The sequence below is a fragment of the Vicugna pacos genome, chromosome 31 (assembly GCF_048564905.1).
Source record: "Vicugna pacos chromosome 31, VicPac4, whole genome shotgun sequence".
NCBI classification, from domain to species: Eukaryota; Metazoa; Chordata; class Mammalia; order Artiodactyla; family Camelidae; genus Vicugna; species Vicugna pacos.
This window is the reverse complement of record NC_133017.1, coordinates 2,660,505-2,679,410: the sequence shown is the minus strand read 5'-3', so window position 1 is coordinate 2,679,410 and position 18,906 is coordinate 2,660,505. Positions and strand designations below refer to the sequence as shown.

At 33.0% G+C, this 18,906-nt stretch overlaps 1 protein-coding gene and 1 pseudogene across 1 annotated transcript; both read left to right on the top strand.

The window, feature by feature from the left end:
- The first annotated feature begins 2,259 nt into the window (after nucleotides 1-2,259).
- LOC140690674 (heat shock transcription factor, Y-linked-like) overlaps nucleotides 2,260-18,906 on the top strand; it is a 37,127-nt pseudogene continuing 20,480 nt past the window's right edge.
- Nucleotides 2,354-4,138, top strand: LOC140690673 (heat shock transcription factor, Y-linked-like). The gene is made up of 2 exons (XM_072952571.1): nucleotides 2,354-2,866; nucleotides 3,335-4,138. The coding sequence occupies exons 1-2, from the start codon at nucleotides 2,354-2,356 to the stop codon at nucleotides 4,058-4,060; spliced, it is 1,239 nt and encodes a 412-aa protein (XP_072808672.1). The 3' UTR covers nucleotides 4,061-4,138.

Here is an 18,906-nt window from a genome sequence, read left to right as displayed (position 1 = left end):
AGTGGGCATCCTTGTCTTGTCCCAGATTTTAGTGGGAAGCTTTTGAGTTTTTCACCGTTGAGAACTATGCTGGCTGTAGGTTTGTCATATATAGCTTTTATTATGTTGAGATATGTTCCCTCTATACCCACTTTGGCGAGAGGTTTTATCATAAATGGGTGTTGAATTTTATCAAATGCTTTTTCTGCATCGATTGAGATGATCATGTGGTTTTTGTCCTTTCTCTTGTTGATGTGATGTATTACATTGATTGATTTGCATATGTTGAACCAGCCTTGTGTCCCTGGGATGAACCCCACTTGGTCGTGATGTATAATCTTTTTTATGTGTTGTTGGATTCTATTTGCTAAAATTTTGGTGAGGATTTTGGCGTCTATGTTCATCAGTGATATTGGCCTATAATTCTCTTTTTTTGTAGTGTCTTTGCCTGGTTTTGGTATCAGGGTGATGGTGGCTTCATAGAAAGAGTTTGGGAGTATTCCCTCCTTTTCAATCGTCTGGAAGAGTTTGAGAAGGACTGGTATGAGTTCTTCTTTGTATGTTTGGTAGAATTCCCCGGTGAAGCCGTCCGGTCCTGGACTTTTATTTGTAGGGAGGTTTTTAATTGCTATTTCTATTTCCTTTCTAGTGATCGGGTTGTTCAAGTGTTCAGTTTCTTCTTGATTCAGTTTTGGTGGACAGTATGTTTCCAGAAACTTGTCCATCTCCTCTAGGTTATCCAGTTTGGTTCCATATAGTTTTTCATAATATTCTCGTATGATATTCTGTATTTCTATTTTGTTTGTTGTAATTTCTCCATTTTGCTTTCTTATTTTGCTAATTTGTGCTCTCTCTTTTTTCTTTTTTGTGAGTTTGGCCAGAGGTTTGTCGATTTTATTTACTTTTTCAAAAAACCAACTTTTGGTTTGGTTGATTTTTTTCTATGGTCTTGTTAATCTCTATTGTATTTAATTCCTCTCTGATCTTTATTATTTCCTTCCTTCTGCTGCTTTTTGGGGCTTTTTGTTCTTCTTTTTCTAATTGATTTAGGTGGTGGGTTAACTTGTTTATTTGAGATTGTTCTTTTTTGAGAAAGGCCTGTATCGCTATAAACTTCCCTCTTAGCACTGCCTTTGCTGTGTCCCATAGGTTTTGAGTGGTTGTGCTTTCATTATCATTTGTCTCAAGGTATTTTTTAATTTCAGCTTTGATTTCCTCATTGATCCATTGTTTTTTCAATAACATATTGTTTAATCTCCATGTTTTTCTTTTTTTCTCCTTTGTTTCTCTGTTGTTGATTTCCAGTTTCATGGCATTGTGGTCAGTAAAGATGCTTGAGATAACTTCTATCTTCTTAAATTTGTTGAGGTTTCTTTTGTGTCCAAGTACATGATCAATCCTGGAAAATGTTCCATGTGCACTTGAAAAGAATGTATATTCTATTTTTGGGGGGTGTAAAGCTCTGAAAATATCCACCAAATCTAGCTTTTCTATTGTAGTATTTAATTTCTCTGTTGCCTTGTTTATTTTCTGTCTGGAAGATCTGTCTAGTGATGTTAATGCAGTGTTAAAATCTCCAACTATGATTGTATTCCCATCAATATCCCCCTTTATCTCTGTTAGTAATTCTTTTATGTACTTAGGTGCTCCTATATTGGGTGCATATATATTTACGAGTGTAATATCTTCATCTTGTATCACTCCTTTAATCATTATAAAATGTCCTTCTTTATCTTTCTTTATGGCCTTTGTTTTAAAGTCTATTTTGTCTGAAATCAGTACTGCAACACCTGCTTTTTTGGCTTTTCCATTTGCATGGAATATCCTTTTCCATCCTTTCACTCTCAATCTATATGTGTCCTTCTCCCTAAAGTGGGTCTCTTGTATGCAGCATATTGAAGGTTCTTGCTTTATTATCCAGTCTGCCACTTGTTACACATTTTCTGTAGAGGTTTTACACAAATTTCACTTTAACTTCCAAAACTTTAACATTTTTTTTTTGCATTATTTATTCTCTCCTCACCAATCTAGTATAAATTTGTGTACAAAAGTATGGAGATTGGTTTTATTTCATAGACCCCAAAATTAAATTATTTAAAAAGATTTTGTGGGGATAATATTTGCAGATCACACTATAAAAATAAGCAACATTTATGTTTCATTTTAGCTGGATGTATGAGAAGTAAACACTGGTGGAATGTTACACTTGGGTTGCTAGGAGACCAGTCGTTTTGTGATGCCACAACTACTCAGGTTGAGAACCATTGTGATTGCCTAGCAGTTTATCTGTGCAGGCCTGCCAAAGCAGCATTTGAAGCTGCAGTGTTCAAAATCATGCACATTAGAAAAGTAGCTGTAGAAAAAGTTATCTGAGATGACACATGTTTCTTCAGAAATTCAAGATGTGTCTCATAAAGATGGACCAACTGTTTCAGGTAACTCTGGTAGATCTCTATTGTGTGATCAAACATTCTCTGGGGACTTGGACTTAAGGTCTATGATTGAAGAAAATGCTTTTCAGACATTGTCTGAAGAATCTTTGATAAAAAGACCATGTTACACACATTGTGTCTCTGAACCAGATGAAGATAATGATTTTCGTTCTCTGACATTTCCAAGAAAACTCTGGAAAATGGCTAGGAGTGACCAATATCAATCCATCTGGTGGGATGATAATGGATCTTACATAGTGATTGATGGAGATGTCTTTAAGAAGGTAGTTTTGGAAAGAAAGGCCCCTTTCAGAATATTTGAAACTGGAAGTATGAGAAGTTTAGTTAGACAGCTTAACCTTTATGGGTTTAGTATAGTGCAGCAGAATTTTCAAAGATCTGCTTTTCTAGCTGACTTTCTGGCACAAGGAAAAGAAGTCTCTGTTTTAAGCAAGGTATTCAGAAATTTTAGTAGCCACTTGGTAACTTATACATGAAAATTTATGTTGTACATCAATCTATGGTAATACATATTTAAAGCTAGATTTTGAAAATTGTATAAAATTACCAAGTCTTAAATTCTTTATTTTTTCTAAAAATGAGGACAGTGCCATAAGTATTCAAGATTCAGAGAAACTTTGATTGCAACTATGAATCTACCCAGAAATCTAAATAAAGGTATTAAAGCTGCTTGTGAAAAGTGGCATTCACCGTTACTGCAAATGCTAACTTCTTTAATTTGATGACTATACTACTTATATGTGTATTTTACAAATAAGGAAATTTAAAAAATAGCAATGTTCATATTTTCATGATATTATCTGTGCATTGTAATCGTGAAATCTGATGTTTTATATGTTAGGCTTATTGTAGTCTTGTATTTTTGTTTAAAATATTACTAAAATTTTTCCCTTTGATTGTAGCTGCAGATCTACCATAATTCAAATTTTAAACGAGTCTTTCCCCAGCTTTTAATCAGAATAAAAAGAAGAGTTGGGATTAAAAATGCCTCTCTGGTATCTTCATTGGCTGAAGATTTCAAAAAGAGGCACTTTATAGCAGGGGGTGATGTGGATAATCATAATTCTGGTTTTGTGGCTGACACTAGTGGAGAAAGTACATTTTTACCTTTTGCAAAATTAAAAATGCCTCTAATTAGAAAGCCCTCTACTAGCCACATAATTGGTGATAAAACTACCCCGATCAGTGGTGATTTTTCTGCTCCATCATCAATGTCAGTTAGACCACCAGAACAAATTGCAGTGGATCAGCATGCTACTTTAAATCAGTTGAACATTGTCCACGGGCACACTCAAAGCAGATACACTGAAGCAAATGACCGTATTATGAATTTCATTAAAACTACAAATTCTGTTTCTCAGAACAGCATCTTGTCTCCAATGCAGAGTAATTATTTTGGACTGATGGTGGAGCCTTCTGCTTTTCCAAATGGATATCACAACATATCTGCCAAAGAAGGTCATTTTTTTAAACTTCAACCAGGGAGCAACGCACGGTTTCCAGTGACAGTGACAGCTGATACATCAGCTACCTCTCTTTCAAGGCCAACTCATCAGCCAACTTCACTTTATGAACGTCATCCTAATTACAAGGGACCTACCAGAGGACTACCAGTTTATGCAGGATAACAAAGGTTAAAATTGATGTTGGCAAATGTCGACAAATATCTGCAATTTTCTTATTTGAACAATAAACATAGATGTGTACCTGTATTAACCTTATTTTTTTAAATTAGGTTAAGATTAAATGGGAGACTAAATTAACATTTAAGTTAAAAAGAGATATTTGATTGATATGATCATTTGATGAAAAAATATGGGAGTAAATTTAAATACTTTCTTGTAAGGAGGAAGAGAAAATGGAAGAATTTGGAAAAAGACTAAAACATGGAGAGAGGGAAAAGTACTAAGTGGTTTCTTATTCACCCTGGAAAGTATTAAAAGTGTTGTTAGGATAGGCTGGAACAGGAGATAAATGCAGGAACCGGCCCAGGGATCATGGTCTCTATTATGTCATCCCTGGAATCATGAAGGTCACATGATGTAGTCTCAGATGGCACATTCAGCATGTGGTAGAATTTAAGAAGTAATTTTATCTATGATCTTCTTTGTGCTGTTTTCAAAGCATTAAAATTGGTTCTTTCATTTCCTGCCCTCAAGAGTCTACATTATATTTTCTAGTCAATACTTTATGTTGTTTTTATGTTCCAGCCAAAGACAAGCTTACGTCCTCAGGGTGGCATTTAATGCCTTTCCAACTCTAAGCACACAAACTCATCTTGGTTTAGTCACTTCTTTTTAAATCTGGCATCTCACTACCTTGGTATATCTTTATGTTTCACTGTATCTGGAAATATATCCAGGCAAACGATTGTCAACTATGTTAGCTGCAACCTCACCACTTTTACTCCAGCTCATCCTTGACTTTGGGTGTCCTCCTTTTATCTACTTAGACTTTCCCAGTCTCAGCACAGAAACCACCTCCTCCAGATGTTTTCAGTCTATCCCCCTTTCCTTGTTTAACTTGGATATCAGCACAGTAAGCACAGCACATTTCACAGGATGCACTTTTTTATTAAGTGAATGAAAAACACATGTTGACTTTAAGCAATATCTACTTTCCTGAAACAACAAAACTCTCATGGTTTTCAAACTATTTCGTTATGGTCTTTACTCTTCACCACAAACTAGATCTTTCATAGCCCAAGGGCAAGTCAATCAAGACAGCAAGTGGAGTTAGGTACAGGAGACAAAGTAATATTTACTTCTTAATTCATGCCTGCAGAGGCATAAAGCAATCCATTCTCATTTGCTGGATTTTTTCCTGTCTCTTCATCACCCACCCACCCCAAAACAGCTGAATCTCTTCCCCATACCAATAACTATACTGACTTATGATTAATTTACTTCTTAGAATCAGAGCTTTGTCCAGGAGAGACAGTGCCTTTCCAAAATTTTAATGTAGGTTTATACAGACCAAATAAGTTGTGCCCCTTCTAACCTTCACAAAGTAAGTATCTAAGTGGTACTATCACCTTGGTTGTGGTTCTCGTATTCAGTAAACAAATTGCAATCTAAAATATGTGGACAAGAAGGAGGTGAGGGTGGCGGAATTAAAAATTTGTCCAACTGCAAGAATACCAAATTCCTGCAGATATTAGGAAATATAAAATATTCATGGAAGACTTTGACTATTTCCATTAATTTTAAATAAAAGGTGAAGCATATTCAGAGTGTGAAATACCCTGAAATGCTGGAAAAATTGTAGGCAAGTTCAGGGATCCTAAGGCTTCTACTCACAATGATGCAGCTAGTGTCATCTGATAAGACTGAAATGGTAATATTGTGTCCAAAAATGTGTCTCCATTTGTGAAGAGAGCCTTTGATAATCTGGAGAATGGGCAAATTGGCCACGGTAATCTCTAACAACATCCTGTAAATATAACCTTCACCAAGAGAATAAAAGAGCCCACTTGCAGCAGGAGAACTGTGTCTGGACAGCAGTGGTGTTTCCTACAACAGAAACATCACAGTTTTAAATTTTTCAGCTCAACTCTGATGGTGGCTATGTTTTTGCTTATATAAGCAGTCTGGGGTTCAGATAGGCTGGTTCAGCAGCTAATTTCCAGCTCTCTTATCAGACAGTTGGTCTTACCGTGATCATCTTAACAAGGTTCTATACTGATAAGTCAAAGGATACAGTTTACTTTCAAAATTAGAAATTCTAAGGAAGAATATTATTTGTTTGTCCATCTGTAGTTTTCTACCAGGGAAAAGCTAGACTATTGGCCAATGTAAAAAAGTTGGCTGGTGCTTTGAAAATTATACTCTGAGCTCTGCCCAATGAATTCTTCCCACTAAATACTACAAATCTCTCTACCATTGTGAGTGTGTGTGAAGATGGATTGTTAAGCAGTAACTAAGTTTGACTTAGTTGAGTCATCAGTGAGTTATTCCTCTGCACCTGTCAGAATGTCTGTGAATTAAGAGTTTCATTGAACCACCAGATTTTCTTCAGATTAGGGAGAGGTAGATTATATTTTTCCCTGTATACTAATTGTTACCTGTTCATTGAATACAGAGCTGATGCTAGGACCAAGCCACTGAATCCTTGAATTGGACAGAGGCATATACATTCTGCAGCCCCCAGAGCCCAGCACTGGACTGTGTCTCCTTTTTAATTTAAACTTATGTCTAAGTTTTTTTCTTTTAATTCTCATTGTTGACACAACTTACTTTGGCTTTGAACAGCCGTTGACTAATTTATAGGGACTGAATCACTGACTTATTCCCGTTCACCTTGAAATTGCAATAAACATTTTTCCCTGTACTACCTGGAATACAGTGAGCATAGTCATCATTTTGAGAGCAGTCCTCAGTCCTAATAATGCAGAAATTTGCAATTCTTTGCCCAGCACTTCAGCAAGAATGTTTGTTGTGGATCTGAGGAATTATCCTCACATGCCCTAATACAACCATGAGAAAACACCATATTGGAATCAAGACTTTGTCAGTATTGCATTCCCATTGCAAAACAGTAAAGAATTGTAGGAGACCTTAGATTTTACCATGCTGAGATTTTTAGCAACCTAGCATGATCATTTCTTACAGATGCTGTCGGGGAGATGAGACCATTGGTCACAGACATTGAACTTTATCACTCACAGCAAGAGCAGCCAGTTTTAAATTTGTATCCATTCCCTAATGTCAGATGAATACACAGAGTGAAATTTTGATGCCTAAAGAAGCAGTGGGCTGTTAACATGAAGAAAGCTTAAAGCATGGTAAAATCCTAATTTTATTAGTATCTTTATGTATAATTTATTTGAATCACTTATTTATTAGTATCTTTACCTAGGATAAGTATATCATGGCTCAAGTTTACTTGCTGCAAAACGAATCATGAAAAATGACATGGGAAATCATGACCTTTCACTTTCCATTTTTACTTCCACTTTTATTGAGATATAATTGGCATAAAACATTGTGTAACTTTAGGTGCACAGGATAGTGATTTGATGTATAAGTATTAAGAAATAAATATCATAGCAAGTTTAGGGAGATTTCATTATCTCATTTAGATACAATTTTAAAGAATTACAATTTGTCTTTTGGTTGTGATTAGAAACCTTATTGTCTACCCCCTTAACAACATTCATATAGAACATAAAGCTGTACTAATTGTAATTTTCATGTTATTGTGGGGCATCCCTAGAACAGGTTTATTTTACGGCTGGAGATTTGTAGCTTTTGAGTGCATTAATCAATTTCTCCTTTCCCAACTACTGCCTTTGTTAACTACAAATCAAATTGTTTTTTCTATAAGTGTGTTTGTTTGTTTTTGAAGTGCACTTTAATCTATAACTCTGTGTGAGTTTCTCTTACATAACATAATGTTTGCTATTTTTAATACATTTCAAACTGATCAAAAGATAAATCTAGTTTTGATAGTTGCTATTTAAAGATATTTCAGTTATTGACTCTTCCCCACACAGTAAATTTCTTGTCCCTGATCTTTTAATTTGCAACTGGAAAAATTTCTCTCTTAATTTTCCTCAACTATTTGTTTTTCTTCACCACATTTCCCTCCTTCATTTGAGCAACCTGTTGCTTTCTATATATAGAAATTCTTTTCTGTTTTGTTATGTTCATTTCTTTAAATTCCAAATATGAGTAAAACTATTCTGCATTTGTCATTCTGTGTCTGACTTCTTTCACCTAACGTATTACACTCTTGGTCTACCCATTTGTTGCGAATGACAAGAACTTATTCTTTTTATAGCTGAGTAATAACCCATTGTATTTTTATGGGTGTGTGTGCATATATATATATATAAGTTTAGTGTGTGTATATATATATAAATATAGATAAATCTGTAGTTAATAGATGGGTAGATTTATATAATATAAACACACATCTTCTTTATCCATCATCTATTGTAAAGCAATTAATTTTCTTTTATAGCCTGCCTATTGTAAATAATGCCACAGTGAATGAAAATAGTGTTGAATTTATCTTTTCTGATTTGTGTTTTTATTTTCTAGGAATAAGTATCTAGTTATGGAAATATTGGTTCATATTTTATTTTTAATTTTTAGATAAAACTCCATACTGTTTTCCACAGAAGCAGCACAAATTTACATTCACTCAAGCAGTGCAGCAGGGTGCTTTTTCTTACATCCTCACCAATATTTATGTTTGTTACCTTTTTGATCATAGTCATTCTGACAGAAGTGGCATAATATCTCATTGAGTTATGTTCTTGCTTTTTTCTCATGGTTAGTGAGGTTGACCATTTTCATGTGCCTGTTGATTACCTTTCCCCCACTGTATATTCATTTTTTTGTAATGGGCTAAATGACCATAACTCTCTGATTTCACTTTTAGGCATTCTGTTGTGTTCCATTATTCTGTTTGTTATGTGCCTCTACCATATTCATTACTGTATCTTTGTATTATAGTTTAAAATCAGGGACAGTGTTACATCCTCTTTGTTCTTTGTCAAAGTTGTTTGTGTTTTAAGTTTGTTTGTTATCTTTTCTTTTGTTTTTCTTTGTGATTTCAACTCTTTTGTGTTTACATGTAAATGTAATAATTATTTTTTATGAGTCTGAAAATGCCATTTTTATTTTGAAAAGCACTAAATTTAATTTGTGTATTTTCTTGGCTAGTACTGTCATTTAAACAATATTTTTCTCCTAATTTATGAACACAGTATATCCTTTCATCTGTTTTCATTATCTTCAATTTCTGTTATAAATATTTTATAGTTTTCTGAGTACAGGATTTTTACCTCCTTGGTTGTATACATTTCTTGAGATTTTTTTTTGTAATGCAACTTTAAATGAGACAGTTCCCTCACTTTCTGTATCTGTTAGCTTGTTGTTAGTGTGTAGAAATGCAAGATTTCTGTATGTTAATTTTACATTCTGAAATTTTACCAAATACATTGAAAAGCACTCATAGCATTGTGGTGTTTTTTAGGATTTCTGTTTAAGTATTTCATCTGCAAGTAGATTCTTGTACTCCTTTTCAGAAATACCTATAGTTTATTTACTTTTATTTTGGATAGCTATGGCTAGAATTTCCAATAATATACTGATATATTAATATAATATAATATAATATAATATAATATAATATAATATAATAATATAATAATATAATATTATAATATAATAATATACTGGCAAGTGTGAACAATCTTGACTTCTTCCTGCTCTTACAGCAGATGCTTTCAGCTTTTAATCAGTGAGTGTCATGTTAGCTGAGTTCTTGTCATATGCGACCTTAAATATGTTGAGGTATGTTTCCTCATACCCATTTTGAGGAGAAATATAATCATAAATAGATACTGAGTTTGTCAAAACATTTTATGACACTTTTGAGGTTACCATATGATTTTTATTTTTCAATTTGTTAGTTTAGTGTATCATATTGATTAATTTCTGGGTGATGAATCACATTTGCATACCTGGGATAAAAGGGACTTAATCATACTGTATAATCCTTTTAATGTTTTTTTTGCTTTGCTAATATTTATTGATGATTTTTGCATGTATGTTTATCAGTAGTATTTAAACTGTAATTTTATGAAATAATTGTTCCTGTTTTAGTAATAGTGTTATACAGAAAGGTGGGGTAGGAAGCCTTCTTTCCTTTGCAAATTTTTGGAATTCTCTGAGAAGTATAGGTGATAGCTCTCGTCTGTATGTTTGGCAGAAATCACCTGTGAAATTGTCAAGGTTTGGAATTTTGTTTCTTGGGAGATTTTGTTTAATTACTTATTTAATTTCATTAGTGCTAATCAGTTAATATTTTCTATTTCTCATTCCATTCTGGAGATTACGTCTTTCTAGGAAATTGTCCATTTCTTCCAGGGATTCCATTTTAATTGGCATATAATTTGTTGTATCATCTTATGATGCTTTCTGTTACTTTGACATAAGCTGTAACTTTTCATTTATTTTGCAGCATTTTAACCTGCACTCTCTTTTTTTGCTCATGAGTCCCATTAAATTTTATCAGTTTTATTTATCTTTCAAAGGCCATTATGTAGTTTCTTTAGATATTTCTACTTTTAATCTTTATTTTATGTATTTATGTTCCAAACTTTCAGCTGTCTTTCTTTCTACTAACAAGTTTGTTTATTATTTTGCTACATCTTTTGTTTGTAAGATTATGTTATAAGAGAGAGATATTTCTTATTTGTATAAGTGGGATTGTTTTGCTATAAGCATCCCTATTAATACTGCTTTTGTTATATCACATGAACTTTGTTTTTGTTGTTATATTTATTTTTGTATTTTTTCTTTGATTTATGCAGCAATCCATTGGTTGTTTAATGTTGTATGATTTATCCTCCACACTTTACAATTTTTCTCATGTTTTTCTTTTTAGTAAATTTCTGTTCTCACAGAATCCATATGTTTCTTCACAAAACAAGGAGAAAAATAATAAAATTTACACTAAATTCTGAAAGGCACAAATTTTCATAAAATTATCCTTGAAAAATGAACTAAGATGTGAGTATTATCCTCCCTGACTTTAGAACATACTACAAAGTTACAGTAATCAAAACATCAAAATATATCACTAATAGAGTCACATAGATCAATGGAACAAAATAAAGAGCCCAAAAATAAACACACACACATATGGTCAATTAGTCTACAATGAAGGAGGCAAGAGTATACAATGGAAATAAGGCAGTCTCTTCAACAAGTAGTTTTGGGAAAACTGGAAATTACATGTAAAAGATAGATGTAAGAGCAATTCCTTCCATAGAATAAAAAATAAAATAGAAATGGATTAATTTCCTAAATGTAAAACCTGAAACTATAAAATCTCTGAAGAAGAACAGGAGCAGAAGTGCCTTTGTGATAAATCTTTGCAATATGTATTTTTGATTTGTCTACTAAGTAACAAAAAAAGGAAAACTAACAATAACTGTTTTTAATTATACTGAGGAAAAATAGATGTAATATGTGATACAGTGAATCCACTTCTTGTATAATTGTGAAATGCAAAACCATTTGCAGAGCAAAGGAAATCTTCAGCAGGACTTATGACAACACATAGAATAGAAGGAATAGTTTCAGACTATGAAACCAACAAGGTGTTAATATCCATAATGTATATATAGCATATTAAACTCATTATTTAAAAAACAAAGACTACAACTTAGAATAGTTGTAGGATCTTCATGGAAACTTTTCAAAAACAGACTTGTGGATGATTTTCATTTACATAAAAAGAAACATAACGTTGTTATTCATTAGGAAACCATAAATCAATACCAGAATGAAATATAATCTCACAGCAACCAAAATGGCTATTAAAAAAGTCTTCAAATGACAAACACTAGTATGAATGTCAATAAAAGGGAGCCCATGTAAACTGTTGGTGGAAATATAAATTGATGCCTCCACTATTATAAAAGTGTGGACAGTGCAAAAAAACTAGAAATAGAAACATTATATGTAGCCACAATTCCAGTTTTTGTTATAAATCTGAAAAAAATGAAAACATTAAATTTGAAGGATATATTACCCCCAATGTTCTTAACAACATCATTTATAATAGCCAAGGTTAGAAGCACAAATCAACTTCTCATCAACAGATGATTTGCTGAAATAAATGTGAGTTATAGATAACATAATAAATAATTAGTCATTGTCATATCAAAAAATAAAATTCTGCCATTTGGAACAACGTGACTGGAGCCAGATAGTGTTGCACATAGCAAAATAAGTCATACAGAGAAAAAAACTCTATGTTACCACTTTCATGAAGAAACTAAATATATAAGAGATATAATCATAAAAAAACAGAAACAGACTCACATATATATGTGTAGTGTACCAAGTAGTGGTTTCCACTGCAGACAGGGAAGAAGGATGTGGAAGACAGAAATATGCAAGGTACTAGTTATAAACTAGAGAACCAACAGGGCTATATTTACAGCACAGAGAAATATTTTAATAATTTAAATGATTTTAAAGAGTTTATAGGCATATATTATACTAAAATGTGCATGCATGTGGGAAAAAATTGAAGAAAAAACCCAGGAAAACAAAATATTTTGTAGTACTCTGATATTAAGGGAGGTGATTTGTTCACTTTCTTTACTGTTCTTATAATGTCCTTATTAGAATTTAAGATTTTAAACATAAAATTATATTCTTTGAAAAGAGTGACATAAGTTTCAACTATTTCTGTCTCTCCCCTTAAATCTACACTCAGTGAAACGATCACATCTCAAGAAAAATAACTACAACACAAAACAATACTCCAGAACACATGTGTACAGCTGAAGTTTGGTGGGCTACAACACATAAAGGTGGCTGAACTGAGGGAAGAGCAGAGTTTGTGCCTGCGACCATGGCCCACTTACTAGGGTATCTGAGCCCAGAGTTTCAGAGTTCCCAATAGAAACAGGGTCTCATTGTTTCACACAGCATCAGCCTCTAACTGCACCAGTACACACGGTTACAGGTAACTTGGAGGGAGCCAAAATGGAGACAGAATTTCCAAACTTTTGACACTCAGACATTCATGACAGTCTCCCTACTTCCCATTCACAGTGGTGGAGACAATGTACCTTGCAACATTGGACATGACAAAGGCAGTTGCCTGATTCCAAATACCCACCTGTCTTTACACCTTTCCTCAATGTGTGCACTGAGTCTTAAGGGATATCAGATAAAAAGAAGGGTTCACTGGCCCAGTGACAAAAGTGGCATTAACTACCAAAGAAGTGTAAGAAGTGACAATGTAAGCAATCTTTTATCCAGACAGTAGCGACTGGAATGTGCCATTTTGAAATATTTTCAGAGGTAGCTCAGATAAGCAAAACCAAAAATTGTGCAATATTGCAAACTACCAGAAAACAAAAGAAAGGACTCCAAATCCCAATCTGTTTTTTAGTGTCATCAGAGCAATAATTTACCAGGACCATGACCAATTACAGTAACATTATAGGACATGCACACACACAGATACACACACACAGACACTGACACAGACAAAGACACACATGCACAGGCAAATGCACACACACACGCACACACACACACACACACAAACATCAACACTGCAGCAAACAAATTTAAAGTCATGGAATATTGCCGTATAACTAATAGAGAATCCGAAGAGATGCCATACAAAATCTCAATATAAAAAACAAAACTCAGAAAGCAGTTTAGTGAGCTCAGGAATAAAATAAATGTTGATAAGGTATACATTACCTTAGGGACTGAAACTATGAAACAACCAAACATTATTGGAGGACCAGATGAACTTAATAAGTGATATGAAGAATGCAACAGAAAGCATTGGAAGAAGACTGTCTTGTGGAAGAGAGATTAGCAAACTCACCAATACAAAACAAGAAATGATAGGAGAGGGCAGAGATTCATGATATTAAAAAGTGAGGAAATTCTACAATAGCCATCAGACTTCTTCAGGAAGTGCACATTAGAGTGAAATCCTGTGGGGAGAAGAAATTTAGAAGGCAGCTGATGGTTTATTTAAAGTTGTTATAGTTGATAACTTTCTGAACCTGGGTAAGGAACTGATATACAATTCCATGAGCCAACAAACACCAATAACTTTAAGACAATGAGACCTTCTTCAAGATACGTCATATGCAAATTGGCAAGTTAATGACAGAGTAAAATTTTAATAGCAGCCAAGAAAAGTTATGTTAATCTACATAGAAACTCCCATTAGGCTATCAGCAGATTGCTGAGCAGAAAACATACGCCGAGGGTAATTAAAAAGACATTTTCAAACTACTGAAATAAGAAATCTCCCACCCAAGAATACTCTAACTTGCACAGTTATCACTTATTTGTAAAGTGAAAATAAAGACTTTATCAGACAAAGAAACCTGAATGAGATGTAAAAAACAAAACCGAGACACCTTACAAGAGGTTCAGGAAAGAGCTATTCTAAGAAAAATAAAATGCAAACATATGCAAAATATTGAACAAAATACTAAGCAGAGACCATGAGAAAGTTGCAACTGTTTCTTTGGGTATGTTTTTAAATGCTTCAATTTTATATGATATAAAGAGAGAAAAATAGTATTTCACTTGCAATAAATATAGGTACATCAATCTGGTAACATGTTCACAACAGAAATAGAAATAATATGAGTCAGTATTCATAAAAGGTAAAGAGTAAAATTGAAACAATATTAAAGGAAGATGCTATCAGCAGAAAAAGGACTAAATTATACATGAGATGTTTTATTTTTAATTGAAGTACACTAGATGTACTATATTGTGAAGTTTCAGATGTACAGCATAGTGACTCCAACCACTTTTTAGATTAGATTGCATTATAAATTATTACAATAATAGTAACATAGAATTATTTTAAGTTATTGCTTGTAATTCCCTGATCTATACAGATTATTCTTGATGCTTATCTCCTTTTTGTATACTACTTTTTATCTGTCAGTGTCCTACCATTAAATTGTCTTTCCCTTCCCCTTTGGTAAACATAAATTATTTCCCATATCTTTCATTCTCCTTCAGTCTTGTCTAACTAATCTCTCTATCTCTCTACCGTATCTCTATCTATCTATCTATCTATCTATCTATCTATCTATCAATCTAACTGTGTATATATCTGTCTATCTATCATGTGTCTATTTATCTATCCTTCTAGGTATCAACTTATCTGTCATCTATCAACAGATATCTATATATAAATGTACACATATATTTGGTATTCTTTAGATTCCACATATAGATCATATTATATACTTTTGTCTTTGTCTAAGTTACTTCACTAAGCACAATATTTACTAGGTCCATTCATGATGCTGAAATAGCCATGTGTTAAACTTTTTCATGGCTAATAATATTCCATTGCATATTTCTAGAATCATCATTTTTTCTTAAGTCCATAGTCTGCAGTGCACACTTGGATTGCTTCCCTGTCTTGCATATTATAAACAGTGCATTTGTGAACATTGGTTTTGCTCAATTTAGGGTTTCTTCTCCAGATATTTCCTAGGAGAGGTATTACTGTTTCATATGGTAGTTCTGTTTTAGATGTTAAAAAAATCTGAATATTGTTTTCCAAAGGAGTTGTACCAATTTACCTTCCTACCAAGAGTATACAAGTGATTTGTTTCATCCAAATTGTCTCCAACAGTTTCTATTTTCGACTTTTTAATAAAAGCCATTTGACCAGTGTGAAGGGATACCTCATTGTGGTTTTGACCTGCTATTAACTAATAATTTGTAATGTTGAGCAATTTTATCACTAGCATGTTACTCATCTGTAGGTTTTCTTTGGAAAAATATTAACTCAGGTACTCTGCTCTTTTTTTGATTGGGTTTTTGTTTTTCACATTAAGTTGTGTAACCTAAATCCATGTTACATCTATTAACTTGCATCTATTATCCCCTGGTCACTTGCATTATTTGCAAATATGTTCTCCAATTACACAGGCAGTGTTTTCATTTCATTCAAATTGTCCTTAGTTGTGCAGAAGTTTTCAAGTTTATTTAGGTCTCACTTGCTTATTTTTGCTTTTATTTCTTTTGCCTTAGGAGACTGATACAAGAAAATATTCCTATGATATATATCCAATAGTGTATCACCTATATCCCCTTCTAGAAGTTATACAGTATCAGGTCATACATTTATGTCCTTAATACACTTGGAGTTTATTTTTGTATATGATGTCAGGGAAAGCTCTCATTTCACTGTTTTACATGTAGATGTCCAGCTTTCCAAACACCATCCATTGACAAGACTGTCTTTCCTCCATTGTGTACTCTTGCCTCAATTATCATTGATTCAGTGCTCATAGGTGTGTGGAATTATTTCTAGGCTCTCTATCTGATTTTATTGATTATATCTCTGTGCCAATGCCATGCTGCTTTTATTACTGTAGCTTTGTACTATAGTAAGGAACCTGGGAGGTTTATTCCTCCAGATTTGTTGTTTTTTCTCAAGATCATTTTAACAATTTTTAATGGTTTCATGTAAAACATAGAGTTATTTATTTTCTGGTTCTGTGGGAAATACTACAGCTTCATAACAGGAATTGCACTAAATTTGTAGGTTTCTTTGTGCATTTCAGCAATGTTAACAATAATAACTACTTCAATCTAAGAGCACAAGACATCTTTCCATTTCTTTGAATTATTTTTAATTTATTTGTCAATGTTTTTTAATTTTCAATGTTTAGAACTTTCATAAATGTGGTTATATTTATTCCAAGGTATTCGGGGGAATGGGATTTTAAATAGTATTGCTTTCAAAGTCCATTTTAGGGTATCTCATGATTAACGTGTAGAAATGCAAGAGACAACTTTACATTAATCTTGTACCCTGCTCCCTTGTTGAAATAATTTATTGTTGATATTAGTCTGTGTGGAGAATTAAGGACTCTATGTAGATTGATATGTCATCAGTACTGGTGCCAGTTTTGCTTTTTCTTTCCAGTTTGCATTTCTTTTTCTTCTTTTTCTTTCCTTTTCCTTTCTTCTTTTACTATGGAATAGAAGTGCTGAGAGTAGAAATCCTTGTCTTATTCCCGAATTTACCCAGAAGGCTTTCAGCTTTTCCCCTAAGTATTATAAATTGTTATAAGTGACCTATAGTATGTTGAGAGATGTTCCCATTATACTCTCTTTCATGAGAGTTCTGATCATGAATGTATGTTGAAATTTGTCTAATGCTTTTTCTGTGTGTATTGACATGGTCCTGTGAATTTTGTACTTCCTTTATAAAATATGTGTCATGCTGATTTACTTGTGTATGTTGAACCATCCCTGTGACTCTGGACAGAATCCAACTGATCATCGTGTATAATCCTTTCTATGTATTGCTGGATTAATTTGTTGATGTTCTGTTGAGAATTTTTTAATGTATATTCATCAAGGATATTGGCTTTACATTTTCTTTTTTTTTTTTTTGGTAGTGTCTTTGACTGGTTTTGTTATCATGTTATTAGTGGCCTCATAGAATAACTTTGGGAATTTTCCTTCCTAATACATTTTTTGAAGTAGTTGAGAGGAAAGAGGTTTTAGTGAATGCATCCAGGCATTTTGTTCAAAGGATGACTTTAAAACTATAGATTTTATTTAAATTATGCTGATTGCTATTTTCAAGTTTTCAGTTTTCTTTTTATTCAGTGATGACAGGCTGTACATTTAAAGAAATTTGTCCATTTCTTTAAGGTTGTCCAGTTAGTTGTCACATAACTGCTCAGAGTGATTTTGTAATCTTTGTTTGCATTTCTGTACTATCAGATATTATTTCTAATATTTCATTTCTTATTTTGTTTGGGTCGACTCTGTATTTCTTTATAAACCTGGTTAAATGCTTATCAATTTGTTCATATTTTTAAGAAAAAAAACTGTTGATTTTATGAATTTTTATTTAATTTTTAATTTTTATTTTATTTATTTTCAACCTAATCATTAAAGATTACTCACTCTACTGCCTTTGTGTTTTATTATTATATCTATCTATTTTGGGTGGTTAACATTATCCTTTGTGTGAGGTTTTTTTTTTCCTTGTAGAAGGCCACAATTGTTCTAAACTTCCTTGTTAGATTTGCCTTTGCTGCATCCCATATATTTGATGGAGCTCTGTTTTCATTGTAATATGTCTCCAGTTATGATTTTATTACCTCTTTGATTTCATCATTGAACTTGTTTTATTTTATTTTTGTAAAGGATGAGGTTTAATCTCATATTTGTGCTTATCCTCTTCTTCTTTCTAGAGTTGATGCATATTTCCATAATTTTATGTATGGAAAAATATTTGCTGTAATCTGTATTTGCTTAAAGCTCCTGAGGCTCATTTTATGACATAATATGCAGTTAATTCCTTAGATAACATCCTGTGCACACTTGAGAAGTTCATGTGTTCTCTTTTTCTGATGCAGTGTCCAATACATTAGTTAGGTTCAAATGATCTAATATGCCATTAAGACCTCTGTTTCCTTACAGATATTCTTTCGAGATGAATTGGCCATCAGAATAGTGAGGTGTTCAACACATCTACTATTATAGTTTTATAATGAATTAATTCCTTCTTGTCTAATATTTTTTTCTTAGGATCTACGGTGTTGGGTCCATATATAATTTAATGAGTGTAATACTGTATTTTTATATTGATCTCTTTTTTTATATAATGTCATATTTAACTTTCACTGTGGCCCTTATTTTAAAATATATATTGTATGAGTTGAGCACTGCAAACTGCACTTTCCTGCCATTTCCATGAAACATCTTTTCCATCTATTTACTGGTTGTGTTTAACTTCCACCATAAAGTGAGACTTTTTGTGGGGAATGTGAAAATGGTGGAGCAGAAGGATGCTCATAGCTCACCCTTTCCCACAAATGCATCAAGACTCACATCCACAGACCTACTCAACTAACCAGAGAACCTGCAGAACTCTGATAGAACACTGTCCTCCTCAAAAGATAAAGATG

Coding starts and splice junctions, on each gene's coding strand:
- LOC140690673 (XM_072952571.1), top strand. CDS start 2,354: ATGACACATGTTTCTTCAGAAATTCAAGATGTGTCTCATAAAGATGGA. Junction 2,867..3,334: donor AAGTCTCTGTTTTAAGCAAG/GTATTCAGAAAT, acceptor CTTTGATTGTAG/CTGCAGATCTACCATAATTC.